We start from the raw sequence: 16,498 nt of genomic DNA on the forward strand, positions 1-16,498 counted from the left end.
AAAGGCAAACCAAGGACAATGACACTACTTTGTGGAAGATAATGAACAGTTTGAACCACAGCTTCTCAGAGAGTAATATTGAGCTGTGTACCCGTCTGTAGGAGCTTGCTCTGCATGTGTGGTTTGCAGTAGGTGGCCTTGGTCATAGTGAGAGGCTTGCAGAGTACAGCTTTATTCTTCACATCCTTTAGGATCCCTCCACCGGTGTACGGCTGACTCAACATCTAGCAGATAGAAAGGTTTAAGAGGATACTTGTTAAAGAAGGAGAATGATATTCTTTACCAGCTGTACTGCAACAATTATAGGGTTTTAACGTGAAGTGTTTTTTTTCTCACCGCAATGTTGGTTGCCTCGGTTTGTATTCCAAATCCTGTCAATAGAAAACAGGGTTCCATAAGTCAACCACAAAGAAGCACTTGTATTAAAAGACTCAACACACACAAATTAGTACCAAGTCTGGTGTTCTCTGGGCCCTTCTGCGTTTCCAGGTTGGGTTCGTTCTGCTGGCAGTAGAAACGGAGGAGACACTGCTGGTCACAGAAGTGCTTCATCTCTGCTCTCCACTGTACCGACTCAGTCAGGTTCCCCTGCACCTTACAGCAGTCACAACGCACCGCCTGGAGGACATACAGGGTAACGCACACAAAAACACCCTTCATATAAGAGATTGATCAAATCAAAATCACCCTCTGGAGACAATTGTGAGGACAACATAAAAATAAGTAATCATTGACTAACTCAGGAATAGTATTTTTCATAGCTAAACTGATTTAGGTAGGTGCATTGACCTTGTAGTACCACTCATGGAACTTCTTGGCGCAGGTTTCACTGCAGAAGTCCCTGGAAACACCGGCCAGCTGCCTGGTCACTCCTCTCTTACACAGCTGAGTGCAGTAGTTACAGGTGACACACTTCAGACCCAGCCGGTTGGCAAAGTCCTGCTTGAACAGCAGCTTACAACCTGAGGGGAAACAGGGACAACAACTATTAATTAGGTGGTGACATGATGTCAGTGCTCACCTGACAGACAAACTGTGGCTCAACTCATGTTTGGTACGGGTGAAGTGCCCCATCTAGTGGCATAACATGGTAAGGCCATGAATAAATATGGGATGAGGACAAGTATTATCCACCCCGAGAGTGTTCAATCAGGGTTCTCTCACAATCAAAACTGACTAGCTAACAGGTACACAGATGAAAGAGTGAGAGCCTTGGCGAACCTTCGCTGCAGAAGGGCCTCTTGACTCCAGAGAACTTGACCGTCTCGTGGAGCGTCTTCTCCTCCTGGCAGTACTCGCAGAACGTGACGATGCAGTGCAGCTTCTTGTAGTCCTCACAACATATTTTACTGCAGAACTGGTACACTCTATCCTGGGGGGGGAATAGATACCAAGACAATGTTGAATGCTCTTGTATATTTAAATTTTCACCACTTTATTTATCCTGCACACAGAGGGAGAAGTGGAGCATGTACACTCAGACTTCCAACATGAAAGGTGTACAATTAACTTTGGTGCTCAATTTTGAGAACAAAAAAAAAAGACTACAACTAAAAACATAATAGAATTGTGTTAAATTCACTTTGTGGTCATGAACGTGGTTTATTTACCTCCCACTCCAAGATTTCAGGTTTTAGGCTGAATGCTCCTCGACAGTAATTACATTTGAGCTGGATGTTGTGGTTCGTTGTAGACATGGGAGCTTGTCCATTGGTTACTGTATGAATGGTTGCATTCTGAAGAAATAAAGAGAGAAAAACATTTCATTGAGCTGCAGACAACCAGATAAGGGCCCCAGACAGTCAGGGACTCATATTGTTTCATTGCACTGCACTAGACATGCTCTTTCTAACATGAAACCTAACTTTAAAGTAGGCTTTTAGAATTCTTAATCAAATCTTTAGTCCTGGTTAAGGTGATACTTACAATAAAAAAGACAGATTTGGAGTTCATACATACCTGGAACTTGGTGACACACATTGAGCTGCAAAAGTTTACGACCTTTCCCTCAGGCAGTGATGCCTGGTACTGAGGTAACGATGTCTTCTTACAGAAGTGACACGTGGGCTCTGAATCCGCAGAAATAAAAACACAGAACACCCCTTACCACATAACCTTCCTACACAGGGTATGATCCAACTTAAGTAAGCACCAGCACCTTTTTAATTGTACTTGCTGCATTAGACTCATACACCCATGCATATGTACACAGAGACAAATAAAACAACTAACCACCACATTTAAGCAACCACACCAACAGTTAGTGTAAAGGACATAAGATGTGGGCTCAATGGAGAGTGAGAGTGGCAGTGCTATAATATGTGTGAGACGAGGTTTAATCCAGGAACTGAAATTCAAGTAATGAAGTTAAAATTGAGAACAGTGATGCTCTGATGGTGAGGGATAGACAAATACTGACGGAGGATAGTGGTAGCGCTGCTGGCGATCTTGGTCTTGTTCATGCAGGCTGTGGAGCAGTATGGTTCCATTGTGCCGCTGGCGCCGATGCAGTGAGTTACTTCACTAGACCGGACCATGGCCCTACAGCCAGTACACATCGTCATCTTAGAGTTGGCCTGGAGGAATAAGGGAACACAAATATTTGTAGCCATAACATTAATAGCACCTAAGGTAGATACTATTGTTAACAATTACCAGCTGATATGGACCAATAGAAACAAATAGCAAAAAATCTACAATCTCCCAGTGTCAGGGAGAGACCAGATGACACAGCCTGGCTTTTTACCCGCTTGTAGTCCCTGATACAGTTCTGAGCGGTTGTTACCCGCTTGTAGTCCCTGATACAGTTCTGAGCGGTTGTTACCCGCTTGTAGTCCCTGATACAGTTCTGAGCGGTTGTAACCCGCTTGTAGTCCCTGATACAGTTCTGAGCAGTTGTAACCCGCTTGTAGTCCCTGATACAGTTCTGAGCGGTTGTAACCCGCTTGTAGTCCCTGATACAGTTCTGACTGGTTGTAACCCGCTTGTAGTCCCTGATACAGTTCTGACTGGTTGTTACCCGCTTGTAGTCCCTGATACAGTTCTGACTGGTTGTTACCCGCTTGTAGTCCCTGATACAGTTCTGACTGGTTTTTACCCGCTTGTAGTCCCTGATACAGTTCTGACTGGTTGTTACCCGCTTGTAGTCCCTGATACAGTTCTGACTGGTTGTTACCCGCTTGTAGTCCCTGATACAGTTCTGACTGGTTGTTACCTGCTTGTAGTCACTGATACAGTTTTGGCAGCAGAAGCGTTTCTGCTTGCCATCGATGATGAGGAAGTGGTTGGCGGTGGCGCGGCTGGGCAGGTATTCACCACACTGCTCACAGCAGTTCACAATGAGCCCATTGGCCATGCGGTAACGGTTGAAACAGGCATCGCTGCAGATCTTATGCGTGACAGTCTTGAAACTCACCTCATGGCGGATCTGTTATGAGGAAAGCCAATAGAAATAATTATTTTGACCACATATTGTTATGAATCAATCAGTGAATGAATACTCTGGAAGTAGTAAGATCTGTAAGAGATTCTAGCTGGTGTTGTTGGGGTTGTTTATAAATACTCTTGTGAGATGGGAGCCACGCTTAATTTTGATGCCAACTGTTTTCCATGCAGTAACCATGGTCACCAGGCTCAAGGCTTGGACAGACACAGCGGATGAGAAACTGTGCCGTCGGCAGCAATGTTGGAGGGAGAGTGATTGGAACGCATCTCATATATGCTCAGTCCCTAATCGACCCCTACCCACGGTTGTGACTAACCTCAGTGAGCTTGCTGCAGACAGTGCACTTAGTTTTAAGGGAGGACTTGGGTGGGTTCTGTTTATTCTCATAGGCTCCCAGACAGCCTGTACTGCAGAACTCCTGGAACGATTCACTGGAGTCCACCTGGGCCACGATAGTGCCCTTCATTGTAGTGATGTCCCTGGAAGACAGGGTAATGCACACACACACACACATTAGAAATAATGTCGCAAATTAGATACAGCGACACAAAAAAACAACACGTCCTTCTTACTTTTTGCACATGGTGCAGCTCTTCTTAGGGGTGGGTTTGTGTGAGAAGGAAGAGAGGCAGGTGGTGGAACAGAAAAGGTGTGTGGACCCTTTCCGCTGGTAAGCCGTCTGGCCTTTCTTCAGAGGCTTCTTACAATTGGCGCAGGTCACCTTGACAGTGCGAGGGGGGTTCTGTGAGCCTGAGGGGGAGGGGCCGGGTGGTTTGGGCAGGGATACGGCTGGTGATGTAGAGTCCACCCCCGTCCGTTTCTGGTTTCGCGGGAACGAGGCCGACTGGGAGATCCACGAATCTGTGGCAGGAAGAAAACAAGAACAAAAAACAAACATTAGCACACCTGAAGAAATGACTTAACATGGCTGCAATGTTAAATGCAATTCAGCACATTCGTGTGAAAATCATGAGTGAGTGTTCATTACCAGGCGTCTGGTGGGTCACCGTGTCTCCGTTCTGTACAGGCTGGCTAGTGGTGGAGGTGTTGCTAACCCGGCCAGGGTTGAAGGTGGCCGGGAGCCTGTTGGTGCTGATGGAGCTCTGGGCCTCAGGATTCAGACTGAAGGTGCTGCTGATCTGCAAGCCATTCTCCACCATGCCCACCCTGCCCTGCAGTGACGTCACACTGGTGATCACCAGGTTCATGTCCCCTTCCGCCATTGGCTCGGCTGCTGTAGCTGCCGTGGCAACAGAGGGCCCCAGTGTTGTGACACTGGCAATCTTTATCTCAGAATCGGGCTCTGTGCTGCTCAGTATGCCTTCGCTATCTGAAGAAGGGCCTCCTGCTGTGGCAAGTGAGGAAAAGCCTCTGTGCCCGGGATCCTCCTCATCGTCAATGACGATGGGCTCTGTAGGTGCTGCAGAATAGGTGGCGGGTGGACTGGGGATCTTGGCGGGGGCTGTGGCTGTTGTCGTGTTTATCATTGCTGTGGTATCTGTTTCAGTGGGGTGGGGCTCAGTGCAGTCTGTGGGTGTGGAGGCAGCTTGGAAAGAGGGAGTAGCAGAGGGAGACGGGGCCTCTTCCACCAGCACCACATCATCATCGTCATTGTTCTCTATAACCCTGGAGGGTTCCTCTATTGCCTTGGTGACAGGAGCCTGGGTTCTCATGGGGGGTGTAGTTTGCTCTGAGGGAGTGGTGTCTGTGTCCATGGGTTCCTTATCTGGGGCTGTGCTCTCCTCCTCTACTCGAGGTTTGGCCTCTGATTCCCCATCCATCGTTTAGACTGCTACCACCTGCACCCACATAAACACAGCACAGATTATTAGGTACAATTTACCATAAGCATGTCAAGTGCAGGTATCCCAGGTATAGCTGTGTGTATGTGAAGAAATAGGAATACGGCCAAGCATTGTCTAAGCTAGCAGGTTGATTCCCTAAAGAGTCATTAATGAGTTCAGTTAAATCCCAGATAGGAGACTGTGGTTTCTTTCCAGACAAACAAATTCTATGCAGGCCTGTGCACATTTCAAGATCATGTCACCTTGATGTAGCTCCTCAGAGACTTCCCTGGGAATTGTAAAACATATTTGAAATGTTGTGCATGCCTTGGTGTATTTGGAACGCACATGTGTGTTCAGGAGGCATTGATCGGATTACATGTGAATCTAGTTGCATGGCTGAATCTGGAGCATAAAAATTCCCGCAATACCACTGACTGTCCAGGGGAGCCACTGTCCTGCAAGAATACTAATCTCTGCATATTTTCTCTCTCATCCTTTCCCACTTCTCTTGTCCCTCCTACCCTTTTTGGTCTCCCTCTACTCCTTCTGTCCAGGTTCTCCTCTCATTCAAAACTCTACCTCCTCATACAAACAGCCACACACATCTATCCTCTCAGTTTCAACCGTCTGTCTCCTCCCCCTTTGTCCACCTCTACCATCTGTTGCCAAGTGATGCAACACCGTGGTTGCTGTAGTGATCAGGAGACTGCCATGGGGGTTTGTTGTTCTATGAAGGTAGACATCAGGCTAACATTCAGTACTAGTCAGTAGACACCAAATGGAAGCCAAGATGCAGCACAACCTGGCCACACTCATTCTCCAGTTTGGGTCCATGTTTAATCCAGTCCACTACACCAAAACCCAATTGTAGACTACAACGGATTGCAGTTGCCACAGAGACGAACGGTCAATTTTGCAGAGCCTTTCATGAGCGCGATGGACATTCCTCCTCCCCCCCCCAAAGTCCACTGTTATGACAACATATATCGAACAGCAATATAAATGCAACATGTAAAGTGTTGGTCCCATGTTTCATGAGCTGAAATAAAAGATCTGAAATAAAAGATTACAGAAATGTTCCATATAGGGAATCACGATATATAGGTGAACATATCGGAATTGGACGATATTAGCTAAAAATGCTAACATCGGTATAGGCTGATGTCTAGTTTAACGCTGATGTGCAAAACCAATGTCAAAGCTGACGTGCATACCTATATAACGTAGGTACATGACGGAATGACGCCACGTAAAAATGACAAACACGTGCAACACAGCATTCCTAACCTAGCCCACAATGTCTGCTGTTTGGATCGAGTAGTCATTTGAAAGAGTAAGACAATATCAGAGAGACAACTCAAAAGGCAAAATCCATTAAAGCCAAGATAATGGAATTCATTGCCCTTAACAATCAACCGTTCTGTCGTGGGTGATGTTGGCTTTCGCCGACTGGTCGAGCACCGGTACACACTACCAAGTGCTATTTATCAGATGTTGCCCTACCGGAGTTACACAGTAATAGCTTCACACCTATTAGCTTTACGACATACATACTATGGAAAGTAGTTTGATTCTTTGCGTCCCAAAAAAGATAAGAGTAGCCATGTCAAAGCTGTACAAAAGTCTGCAAACACCGAACGAACGATGTGTTTACAATACCGCGTTGGTAATAAAGCATAATTTGTTTGACCACAATATCTTCGGTAGCTACCTCGCTAGCCCCAATACAATTTTTTATTTCTTTTACCTTTATTTAACTAGGCAAGTCAGTTAAGAACAAATTCTTATTTTCAATGACGGCCTAGGAACAGTGGGTTAGCTGCCTGTTCAGGGGCAGATTGACAGCTTTGTACCTTGTCAGCATGGGGGTTTGAACTTGCAACCGTCTGGTTACTAGTCCAACACTAACCACTAGGCTACCCTGCCGCCCCGATCAGCCTGAAAACAATGGCCAGTAGAAACTGCAGTCATTTTCATTTTTCTTAGCAATGATTTAGGAATCTTTGTAAGTATTAGCTACGTTGCCACTTCTCGTTCGCCTATTGAAATTAAACTTCAGTTCAGGAAAGTAAATAGCTACTAAACTCTGTTGCCCAAAGCTAACGTTATAAGCAGCCAGCCTAGCTTCATCTGGCTCGTGAGGTTTGACCAGACCAGGTTGTGTGTTGTACCTCGTCCCTATTGTGGCTAGCTTCACAAGTGGAATTTGCAGTTTTCCTTCAAAATGTAAAAAGTATGTAATTGACAGTGATGCAAGTGAAAACAAATAGAATTATGCCATGCTTTTATTTTGAAGGCTAACCGCAAAGTCCACTATCGTGGCTAGCTTTACAGATGGGCCCAAGCACCAATAACCAAATAAGAACTGTCTTATAAAGGGTTATTTTAGATGACACCTAACTAACTATAGCTACTGAAACAGATGTCGTGTCGCTATGTTTTTGGGGAAAAACATTGTTTGCATCCATGAGCTAGCTAGCTTTTTAAATTTTAATTCACCAGCACTGCATGTGCGCGAGACAACTTCACCAGCATCATAGAGCATACGTATCGATGAATCGTTGTGGCATATTAAATATGAGTGATTGTGTAATAACTGTAAAAATTAAGGAACAATTTAAATTATGTGACGTGCAGTCATATTCAGATCCTGACTGGTCAACAAGCTTATTTGAGACGCAAAGACGCAAACGGCGTTCCATAGAAATTCTGGTTGAGAATGAAACGACTGAACAACAAAACAGCGGCGCAAGTAAGAGAAATAGGTTTTGATTAGGTTTTTACTGGTAGTGTGGACATAGATAAATGCCAAGAAAACAATGTTATGGTCAGTGTGGTGTGTAACCTTTATTTAACTAGGCAAGTCAGTTAAGAACAAAAGCTTATTTACAATGACGGCCTACCCTGCATGACGCTGGGCCAATTGTGCGCCACCCTATGGGACTCCCAATCAAGGCCGGATGTGATACAGCCTAGATTCAAACCAGGGACTGTAGTGACACCTCTTGCACTGAGATGCAGTGCCTTAGACTGCTGTGTCCGTGTGCGTTAACTATTTAACTGTACTAGAATGCTTAAAAGGCCGCTAAAAAAATGTAAAAGAAAAATTGGTATCGTTTTTTTGCAAAAAAATATCGGAATCGGCCAAAAACGTCATATCGGTGCATGACAAGTTCCATAAGCACAAAAGCTTACCAACATTTTGTACACTAATTTGTTCACCTCCCTGTTGGTGAGCATTTATCCTTTGCCAAGATAATCCATCCACCTGACAGGTGTGGCATATCAAGAAGAATGATCATTACACACCTTGTACTGGGAACAATAAATGGTCACAATAAATGGTCACAACCGCACACCACTTGTTTAATGACGAAGTATGAGCGAGCGGTTTGCTGATGACAACATTGTGAACAGAGTGCCCTATGGTAGCTGTGGGGTTATGGTATAGGCCGGCATAAGCAACAGACAAAAACAATTGCATTTCATCGATGGCGATATGAATGCACAGAGATACCATGAAGAGATCCTAAGGCCCATTGTCCTGAAAATCATCTGCCTCCATCACCTCATGTTTGAGCATAATAAACGCACAGCAACCATGTCGCAAGGATCTGTACACAATTCCTGGAAGCTGAAAATGTCCCAGTTCTTCCATGGCCTGCATGCTCACCAGACATGTCACCCATTGAGCATGTTTGGGATGCTCTTGATCGACATGTACAACAGCGTGTTCCAGTTCCCGCCAATATCCAGCAACTTCGTACAGCCATTGAAGAGGATTAGGACAACATTCGACAGGACACAATCAACTTTATGCGAAGGAGATGTGCCGCACTGCCTGAGGCAAATGGTGGTCATGCAAAGGGCCGGAAACTTTCCGGTAAATTTCCCATGGGAAGTTAAGCCTGGGAATTTTGCTTAAATTAATCAAAAAGTTAGCTTATAACAGTGAACCTTTTTTTGTGGGATTCACAAGGCAATTCTAGGTCTTGTGGCATATTTTGGTTAAACTATCCCCAATTCAATGGAATTGCAACCCTCTGCATGCACAGTGCATTCTTCCATCACAAGTACAGCTGATTCTCAAGCTCTTGCACACTAATGAGATGCTATAGATGCTATTGAGCCCACACTACTACACTCTGAGGCAAGGACTACATGCTTTCTGGTAAGTTTTGATTACAATACTGGGTGGGGTGAATATATTTTTATTTCTATCCATACATTTAAAATTAAAAACTTATTTGGGACAGGGGGCATTATTTTCACATCTGGATGAAAAGCGTGTCCAAAGTAAACAGCCTGCTACTCAGACCCAGACCCAGAAGCTAAGATAATATGCATATTATTAGTAGATTTGGATAGAAAAGTTTCTAAAGTTTCTCTGAAGAAGTTTCTAAAACTGTTTGAATCATGTCTGAGTACAACATAACTTATTAGAATCTGTCATTCTGCCCCTGAATAAGGGGCAGAACAATTTTTTATATATAAATATGCACTTTATCGAAGAAAACGTACATGTATCGTGTAACATGAAGTCCTATGAATGTCATTGATGAAGATCAAAGGTTAGTGATTAATTTCATCTCTATTTGTGCATTTTGTGACTCTTCTCTTTGGCTGGAAAAATGGCTGTGTTTTTCTGTGAGTTAGTGGTGACCTAACAATTGTTTGTGTCGCTTTCGCTGTACAGCATTTTTTAAATTAGACAATGTGGCTGGATTAACGAGAATTTTATTGTTAAAATGTTGTAAAATACTTGTATGCATGATTTTTGTTGTTTTGGATTTGGCGCCCTGCACTTTCACTGGCTGGCTGTTGGGGGGGTGGGACGCTACCGTCCCACATATCCCAGAGAGGTTAATGACCTTGGACCACAGAAGGTATTTGCACTGATGACAGACAATGCTGCGAACATGAAGGCTCTTTGGTCTAAAGTGGAGGAGTCCTACCCTCACATCACACCCATTGACTGTGCTGCTCATGCATTGAATCTGCTCCTCTTGGACATCATGGCACTGAAAACAATGGATACACTCTTCAAGAGAGCCAAGGAAATGGTTAGGTATGTGAAGGGTCATCAAGTTATCGCAGCAATCCACCTCACCAAGCAAAGTGAGAAGAATAAGAGCACCACATTGAAGCCCCCCAGCAACACCCATTGGGATGGTGTTGTCATCATGTTTGATAGTCTCCTGGAGGGGAAGGAGTCTCCAAGAAATGGCCATAACACAGTCTTCCGATATGGACAGCCCCATCAAGAGGACCCTCCTGGAGGATGTATTTTGGGAGAGTGGTCAGCGGCCTGTAACCTATTGCAGTAGCCATTGAACTGATTGAGGGAGACAATGCCATCCTGTTTGATGTTCAGACTCTGCTTGCAGATGTAAGAGAAGAAATCCATACTGCCCTGCCCACTTCACTGTTGCTCCAAGCAGAGGAAACTGCAGTTCTGAAATGCATGAAGACTTCTGCCTGAAGCTCACATGGCAGCAAAACTTAACAGAAATTGTTAAGTTAGAAAGGATTTAACCTAGCAGAACCCCCACCACAACAGCCAGTGAAAGGGCAGGACGCCAAATTCAAAACAACAAAAATCGAAATTAAAATTCCTCAAGCATACACGTATTTTACACCATTTGAAACATAAAAGCCTCGTTAATCCAGGCACAGTGTGATTTCAAAAACTATTTACAGCGAAAGTACCACAAACGATTATGTTAGGTCACCACCAAGCCACAGAAAAACACAGCCATTTTTCCAGCCAAAGAGGAGTCACAAAAAGCAGAAATAGAGATAAAATTAATCACTGACCTTTGATGATCTTCATCAGATGACACTCATAGGACTTCATGTTACACAATACATGTATGCTTTGTTTGATAAAGTTCATATTTATATAAAAAAAATTGGAGTTTACATTTGCGCGTTACGTTCAGTAGTTCTAAAACATGCGGTGATTGTGCAGAGCCACATCAATTTACAGAAATACTCATAATAAACATTGATAAAGATTAAAGACTATTATACATGGAACTTTAGATAAACTTCTCCTTAATGCAACCACTGTCATTTAAAAAAAAACCTTACGGAGAAAGCAAACCATGCAATAATCTGAGTACAGCCTTTAGACAATAAAGGAGCCAAAAAGATACCCTCCATATTGGGTAGTTAACATTTCTCAGAAATAGCATTTTAAATATTCACTTACCTTGATGATCTTCATCAGAATGCACTCCCAGGAATCCCAGTTCCACCATAAATGTTTGATTTGTTCAATAATGTCCATCAGTTATGTCCAAATATCTTCTTTTGTTAGGGCGTTTGGTAAACAAATCCAAAAGCGCGTTCAGGTCGCGCCGAACATCGGACGAAAAGTTCAAAAAGTTCCATTACAGCCCATAGAAACATGCCAAATTAAGTATGGAATCAATCTTTATGTTAACATAAACTTCATTAACGTTCCAACCGGACAATTCCTTTGTCTGTACAAATAAAGTGGAATGTAGCTACCTTTCACGTGAGCGTGCCAGACCGAGGCTGTGGCACTCTGCCAGACCACTCACTCAAAGAGCCCTTATGAGCCCCCCTTTAGAGTAGAATCCTCAAAACAGGTTATAAATACTGTTGACATCTAGTGGGAGCCTTGGGAAGTGAAACATAACTAATATCCCACTGTATATTCAATGGGGGCCGAGTTGAAAAACTACAAACCTCAAATTTCCCACTTCCTGGTTGGATTTTTTTCTCTGGTTTTTGCCTGCCATATGAGTTTGGTTATACTCACAGACATCATTCAAAGACTTTTATAAACTTCAGAGTGTTTTCTATCCAATATTACTAATAATATGCATATATTAGCATCTGGGACAGAGTAGGAGGCAGTTCACTCTGGGCACGCTATTCATCCAAAAGTGAAAATGCCGCCCCCTATCCCAAAAAGGTTAAACACACTGATGTAGGTTATTATTTATTAGTTAACAAAAGAAATCTGGCATATATTCACCCCACCCAGTACTTTAATCAAAACTTACCAGAAAGTATGTAGTCCTTGAGTCGGCCAGTGTAGTAGTGTGGGCTCAACAGCATCTCATTAGTGTGCAAGATGTTGATTATCAGCTGTACATGTGATGGAAGACTGCAATGCACACGTGATGGAGAATGCACTGTGCATGCAGAGGGTTGCAATTCCATTGAATTGGGGATAGTTTAACCAAAATATGCCACAAGACTTAGAATTGCCTTATGTGTATCCCTCAAAAAAGGTTCACTGTTATAAGCTAACTTTTTTTATGAATTTAATCAAAATTCCCAGGCTTAACATCCCATGGTAATTTACCAGAGTTTCCGACCCTTTGCAACCCTAGGTGAGCTTACCACCCTGTATCCACTCCTCGTTCTATTATATTTTCTAATACATCTCCCCCATCAGGCATCTGATGTAATTAAGCCTATACTAGAGAAATTTGAAGTTTAAAATACACTTGCTAATATGGGTGATTGTTAATGGGACAATTGATGGCTAGTCCAATCAAACTAGTAGTACTAGGTTAAAAAATAAATATATTTTTTAAAATTGGTGCATATTAACGTTAGAAACTTAACATTCTATTTAACATTATCGTATCTATTTGTCATCCATATCGCCCAGCTCTAGCCTGTAGAATGGTTTTGGCCAGAAGCTGTTTTATGGTAATAGACCCAACTACTCCAAAACTGGGTGGTTGGTCATTATAAAATGAGACTCTACCCACTTCCTCATGCTCTGTCGCACACATATATATAGAGATCACAACGTTGTATCTGTCTCAATGGCGCTGCCCATGCGCTCACTGACGCCATAATGTGACAGATACAACGCTGCTACCTCAATACATCTCTATGTGACAACAAGACAGAGAATGGGGAAGTGGATAGAATCTTGTTTCTTATGATTATCAGTCAAATGTACAGAACATTGATTACGGCACTACCGGTCAAAAGTTTTAGAACACCTACTCATTCAAGGGTTTCTTTATTTGTAATATTTTCTATATTGTGTAATAATAGTGAAGACATCAAAACGATGAATTAACACATGTGGAATCATATAGTAATCAAAAAATGTGTTAAATCTAAATATATTTCATATTATTCAAGTAGGCACCCTTTGCCTTGATGACAGCTTTGCATACTCTTGGCAAAATCTGACATCAAGGCAAAGGGTGGCTATTTGAAGAATCTAAAATATAATTAGTAAAAATATAAAATAGTAAAATAAAAACCCTTGAATGAGTAGGTGTTATAAAACTTTTGCCCAGTAATGTATGTATGCATGTATAGCTTTTTAAGACTATAAATGACCAACCACCCAGCTTTGGAGAAGTTAAGGTCCAATTCCCTGCTTTTGAGAGGAGCTGGCTACTGTACTGGGGCGGCAGGTAGCCTAGTGGTTAGAGCTGACAAGGTAAAAATGTAATTCTGACCCTGAACAAGGCAGTTAACCCACTGTTCTCTGGTAGGCAGCTGTCTGTTCCCAGGCTGTGTCACAACCGACTGTGATCGAGAGTGCCAATAGGGCGGCACACAATTGGCCCAGCGCCGTCCGCGTTAGGGGAGGGGTTGGCCGGGGGGAATTTACTTGGCTCATCATGCTCTAGCGACTCCTTGTGGCGGGCTGGGCGCCTGCAGGCTGACAGTGAAAGGTGTTTCCTCCAACACATTGGTGCGGCTGGCTTCCGGGTTAAGTGGACGGGTGTTAAGAAGCGCGGTTTGGCGGATGATGTTTCGGAGGACGCATGACTTGACCTTCGCCTCCCGAGCCTGTTCGGGAGTTGCAGCGATGAGACAAGATTGAAATTGGGGAGAAAAATGGGGGTAAAATACCCCCCCAAAATAAAATACATTATAATCTCCAAACCACACACACATAAATGGTATCCATGAGTTTGTCTGAAAAATAACCTTTATCTCAATCGAAGTATCCCTTCAAATAAAGGTTAAATAAATTGTTTTATTCAAAGTATCAATAAGATTGTTCTGGGTTCTATACATAGAGTAACATTACGCATTATTCATATCAAAATAGTAAAAAATAAAACCGCAAAAGAACCTGTGCTAGAACCAAGTCCCTGATACAGAAAGGAGAAAATAGACTCCAGACTGCAGTGCAGCATTGTGCGAATGTACTCCACATTCACGTGTCTCCTTCCTGCAAAGGGCTTGGACATGCAACGTTCCACCAACAAGACGTATCAGTTGATGCTCCTATCCTCATAACAGGTGTGGTTAGAGAGACATTCAGGATTTGAACTGAACACTGAAGCACTGCACTAGTGTTACACAGACGGTACAAAATACACATTCTCATACATCTGCAAACAGGCAACACAGAGCACAGCTAAAACTGCATAATTTCAATTAGATCATGGGGAGTGACTAAGGTATGATGTAATTAAGACAAGCACATGCCCCTTGCTTTCATCATACCCCAGGTGGTCCCTGGCACTCTTCTGCTCTTACAGTCATGACCATTCAGTCATATTATGCAATGTGTATGAATGATGCTTGATGTAGAGTGAAGCAGCTACCAAACACCTGAATATGCTCAATTGTAGTCCTATTCCATTCCTGCTGTTAGACTGCTAATGCTTCATATAATGTCTTTCCATCAAGCCCCATGTTTAGGGCTACTAATAGCTGATGATCACAATGATGTGGCTCAATACATGGAAAAATACCACATTTTGTCCAAAGCTCTCCCCATATCAGGCCGTGCCCGTCACTACACAACCCGGGTAGAACCTCCGTTCAACCGCGAGGACCACAGCTCCTCCACTGTCAAGGCAACCGGATAACAATATCAATCCGCCCCGCTATCATTTTTATTTCAGAAAACTTAAGAGCGAAAGGTCCAAAACTTCAGGTGGATAATAGACCTATGACAAATATCATTAATGCATACCAGAGAAGAACCACTGACGAACAGAGGAGAGGGGTAGATGGGGTCAGTGAGCTAATTTGAGGACCACAAAACGTGGTTCAGTTCCGTTCCCACCTCTGCTTGCCCGGCCTTCCACGAAATGGATTTGCGGCGAACTGGAGAGATGAGAGCCAACGAGACTGCGCCATTCTTATTGAAAAATTAACGTAAATTATTCCAGACTATTAGTGACCCATGTGATGTTTAGTCGCATAACCGACAAAAATCCTAGAGAGCAACGTATTATTCACGTTAATCCGACAATGTGATAGGCTACATAGCTAGATAAAAAAAACGTGCTCTCTGAGGCGAACACATCATCATTATTCAGTGGATATTATTTGTTTTCACAAAACAGTCTGAAAACCAAAACAAATGTATAGTTTATGTAATACCTGTGTAACGTAAACGTTTAATTGGAAAGTTACCCCAGAGAGATTACCCGGGGCAATCACAGAAAATACACGTTGCCACCCGAAGGGGGGCGCTATACTGTTACATATCTACAAACTGCTCTGTTTGTGTCAATAAAATAGTTGACAGACCTAAAAACATTTTTATTTTCAATGTGTCGTTTTTACAACACTAATCCAAACATGTGGGGGTAACTAAACATTTTCAACAAGGGCTAAATTGCCCCCCCCCCCCCCTTCCGTCAGCAAGCAGCACTGCCTCACGTCCGCCATTAGAGAGCGAGCGAAACAATATGAAAGAGTGGTGGCAATATAGCTTAGTACCCTTCCACAGCAGAGAGGGGGAGAAAATCTCAGGCGGGGTACAAACTGACTGATAAATCGTCACATATTTACTTTCTAACATAGCAGGAGACTTAAGGGAGCCCGTGGACATCTGTCTAACACCTCAGCTAGTTGTTGAAACTTTGACTAATTAACCGTAAAATGTCAATAAAACGTCTCGGAAATTCTTACCGGAGTCGAGCTTGAAACGATATAGCGCCACTTTTGTGCCTTGATATAAATCGGGGATCGCACGCATGCGCCCCAACGTAAAGACGTTCTTGTCCGCGAGTGGGAGGATTCTGCCAACGAGATCTGAACGAGATCTTTCTCCTGTTTCATCATCGCGCAGGCGCACAATGTTCAATCAGGAGTGGCGCGGTTGACAATTAAATTGGTCTCGAATACCTGAAGCTCATAATAATAGCAGTACTTTACCATGAACCAGCCACATAATGCATTTGGCAATGATTACGCATTTTACTATACCATCTGGTGTGTTTACGGTTGAACCGCAATCGAGGTGTCATTGACCACACTAGAGATCCAATCAGCATTCAGTCCT

At 43.3% G+C, this 16,498-nt stretch overlaps 1 protein-coding gene across 2 annotated transcripts in view; it reads right to left on the reverse strand.

Moving 5' to 3' along the window:
- Window positions 1–16,262, reverse strand: part of LOC135547475 (zinc finger MYM-type protein 2-like) — a 31,325-nt gene extending 15,063 nt beyond the window's left edge. The window contains exons 1-13 of one of the 2 annotated variants that reach the window (XM_064976517.1): window positions 16,126–16,262; window positions 4,434–5,244; window positions 4,018–4,306; window positions 3,762–3,924; window positions 3,215–3,427; window positions 2,420–2,576; window positions 1,960–2,069; window positions 1,611–1,736; window positions 1,222–1,372; window positions 790–962; window positions 453–618; window positions 337–371; window positions 92–224 (exon numbers count right to left, since the gene is read on the reverse strand). In XM_064976517.1, the coding sequence (XP_064832589.1) occupies window positions 92–224; window positions 337–371; window positions 453–618; window positions 790–962; window positions 1,222–1,372; window positions 1,611–1,736; window positions 1,960–2,069; window positions 2,420–2,576; window positions 3,215–3,427; window positions 3,762–3,924; window positions 4,018–4,306; window positions 4,434–5,226 (2,509 nt within the window). In that variant the 5' untranslated portion in view covers window positions 5,227–5,244; window positions 16,126–16,262. Of the gene's footprint in view, window positions 1–91; window positions 225–336; window positions 372–452; window positions 619–789; window positions 963–1,221; window positions 1,373–1,610; window positions 1,737–1,959; window positions 2,070–2,419; window positions 2,577–3,214; window positions 3,428–3,761; window positions 3,925–4,017; window positions 4,307–4,433; window positions 5,245–11,446; window positions 12,755–16,125 lie in introns of those variants that run through there. The other variant, XM_064976518.1, reaches the window with a different exon arrangement.
- Between the last annotated feature and the right edge of the window lie 236 nt (window positions 16,263–16,498).

This window comes from Oncorhynchus masou, chromosome 10 (assembly GCF_036934945.1).
Source record: "Oncorhynchus masou masou isolate Uvic2021 chromosome 10, UVic_Omas_1.1, whole genome shotgun sequence".
Lineage (NCBI taxonomy): Eukaryota > Metazoa > Chordata > Actinopteri > Salmoniformes > Salmonidae > Oncorhynchus > Oncorhynchus masou.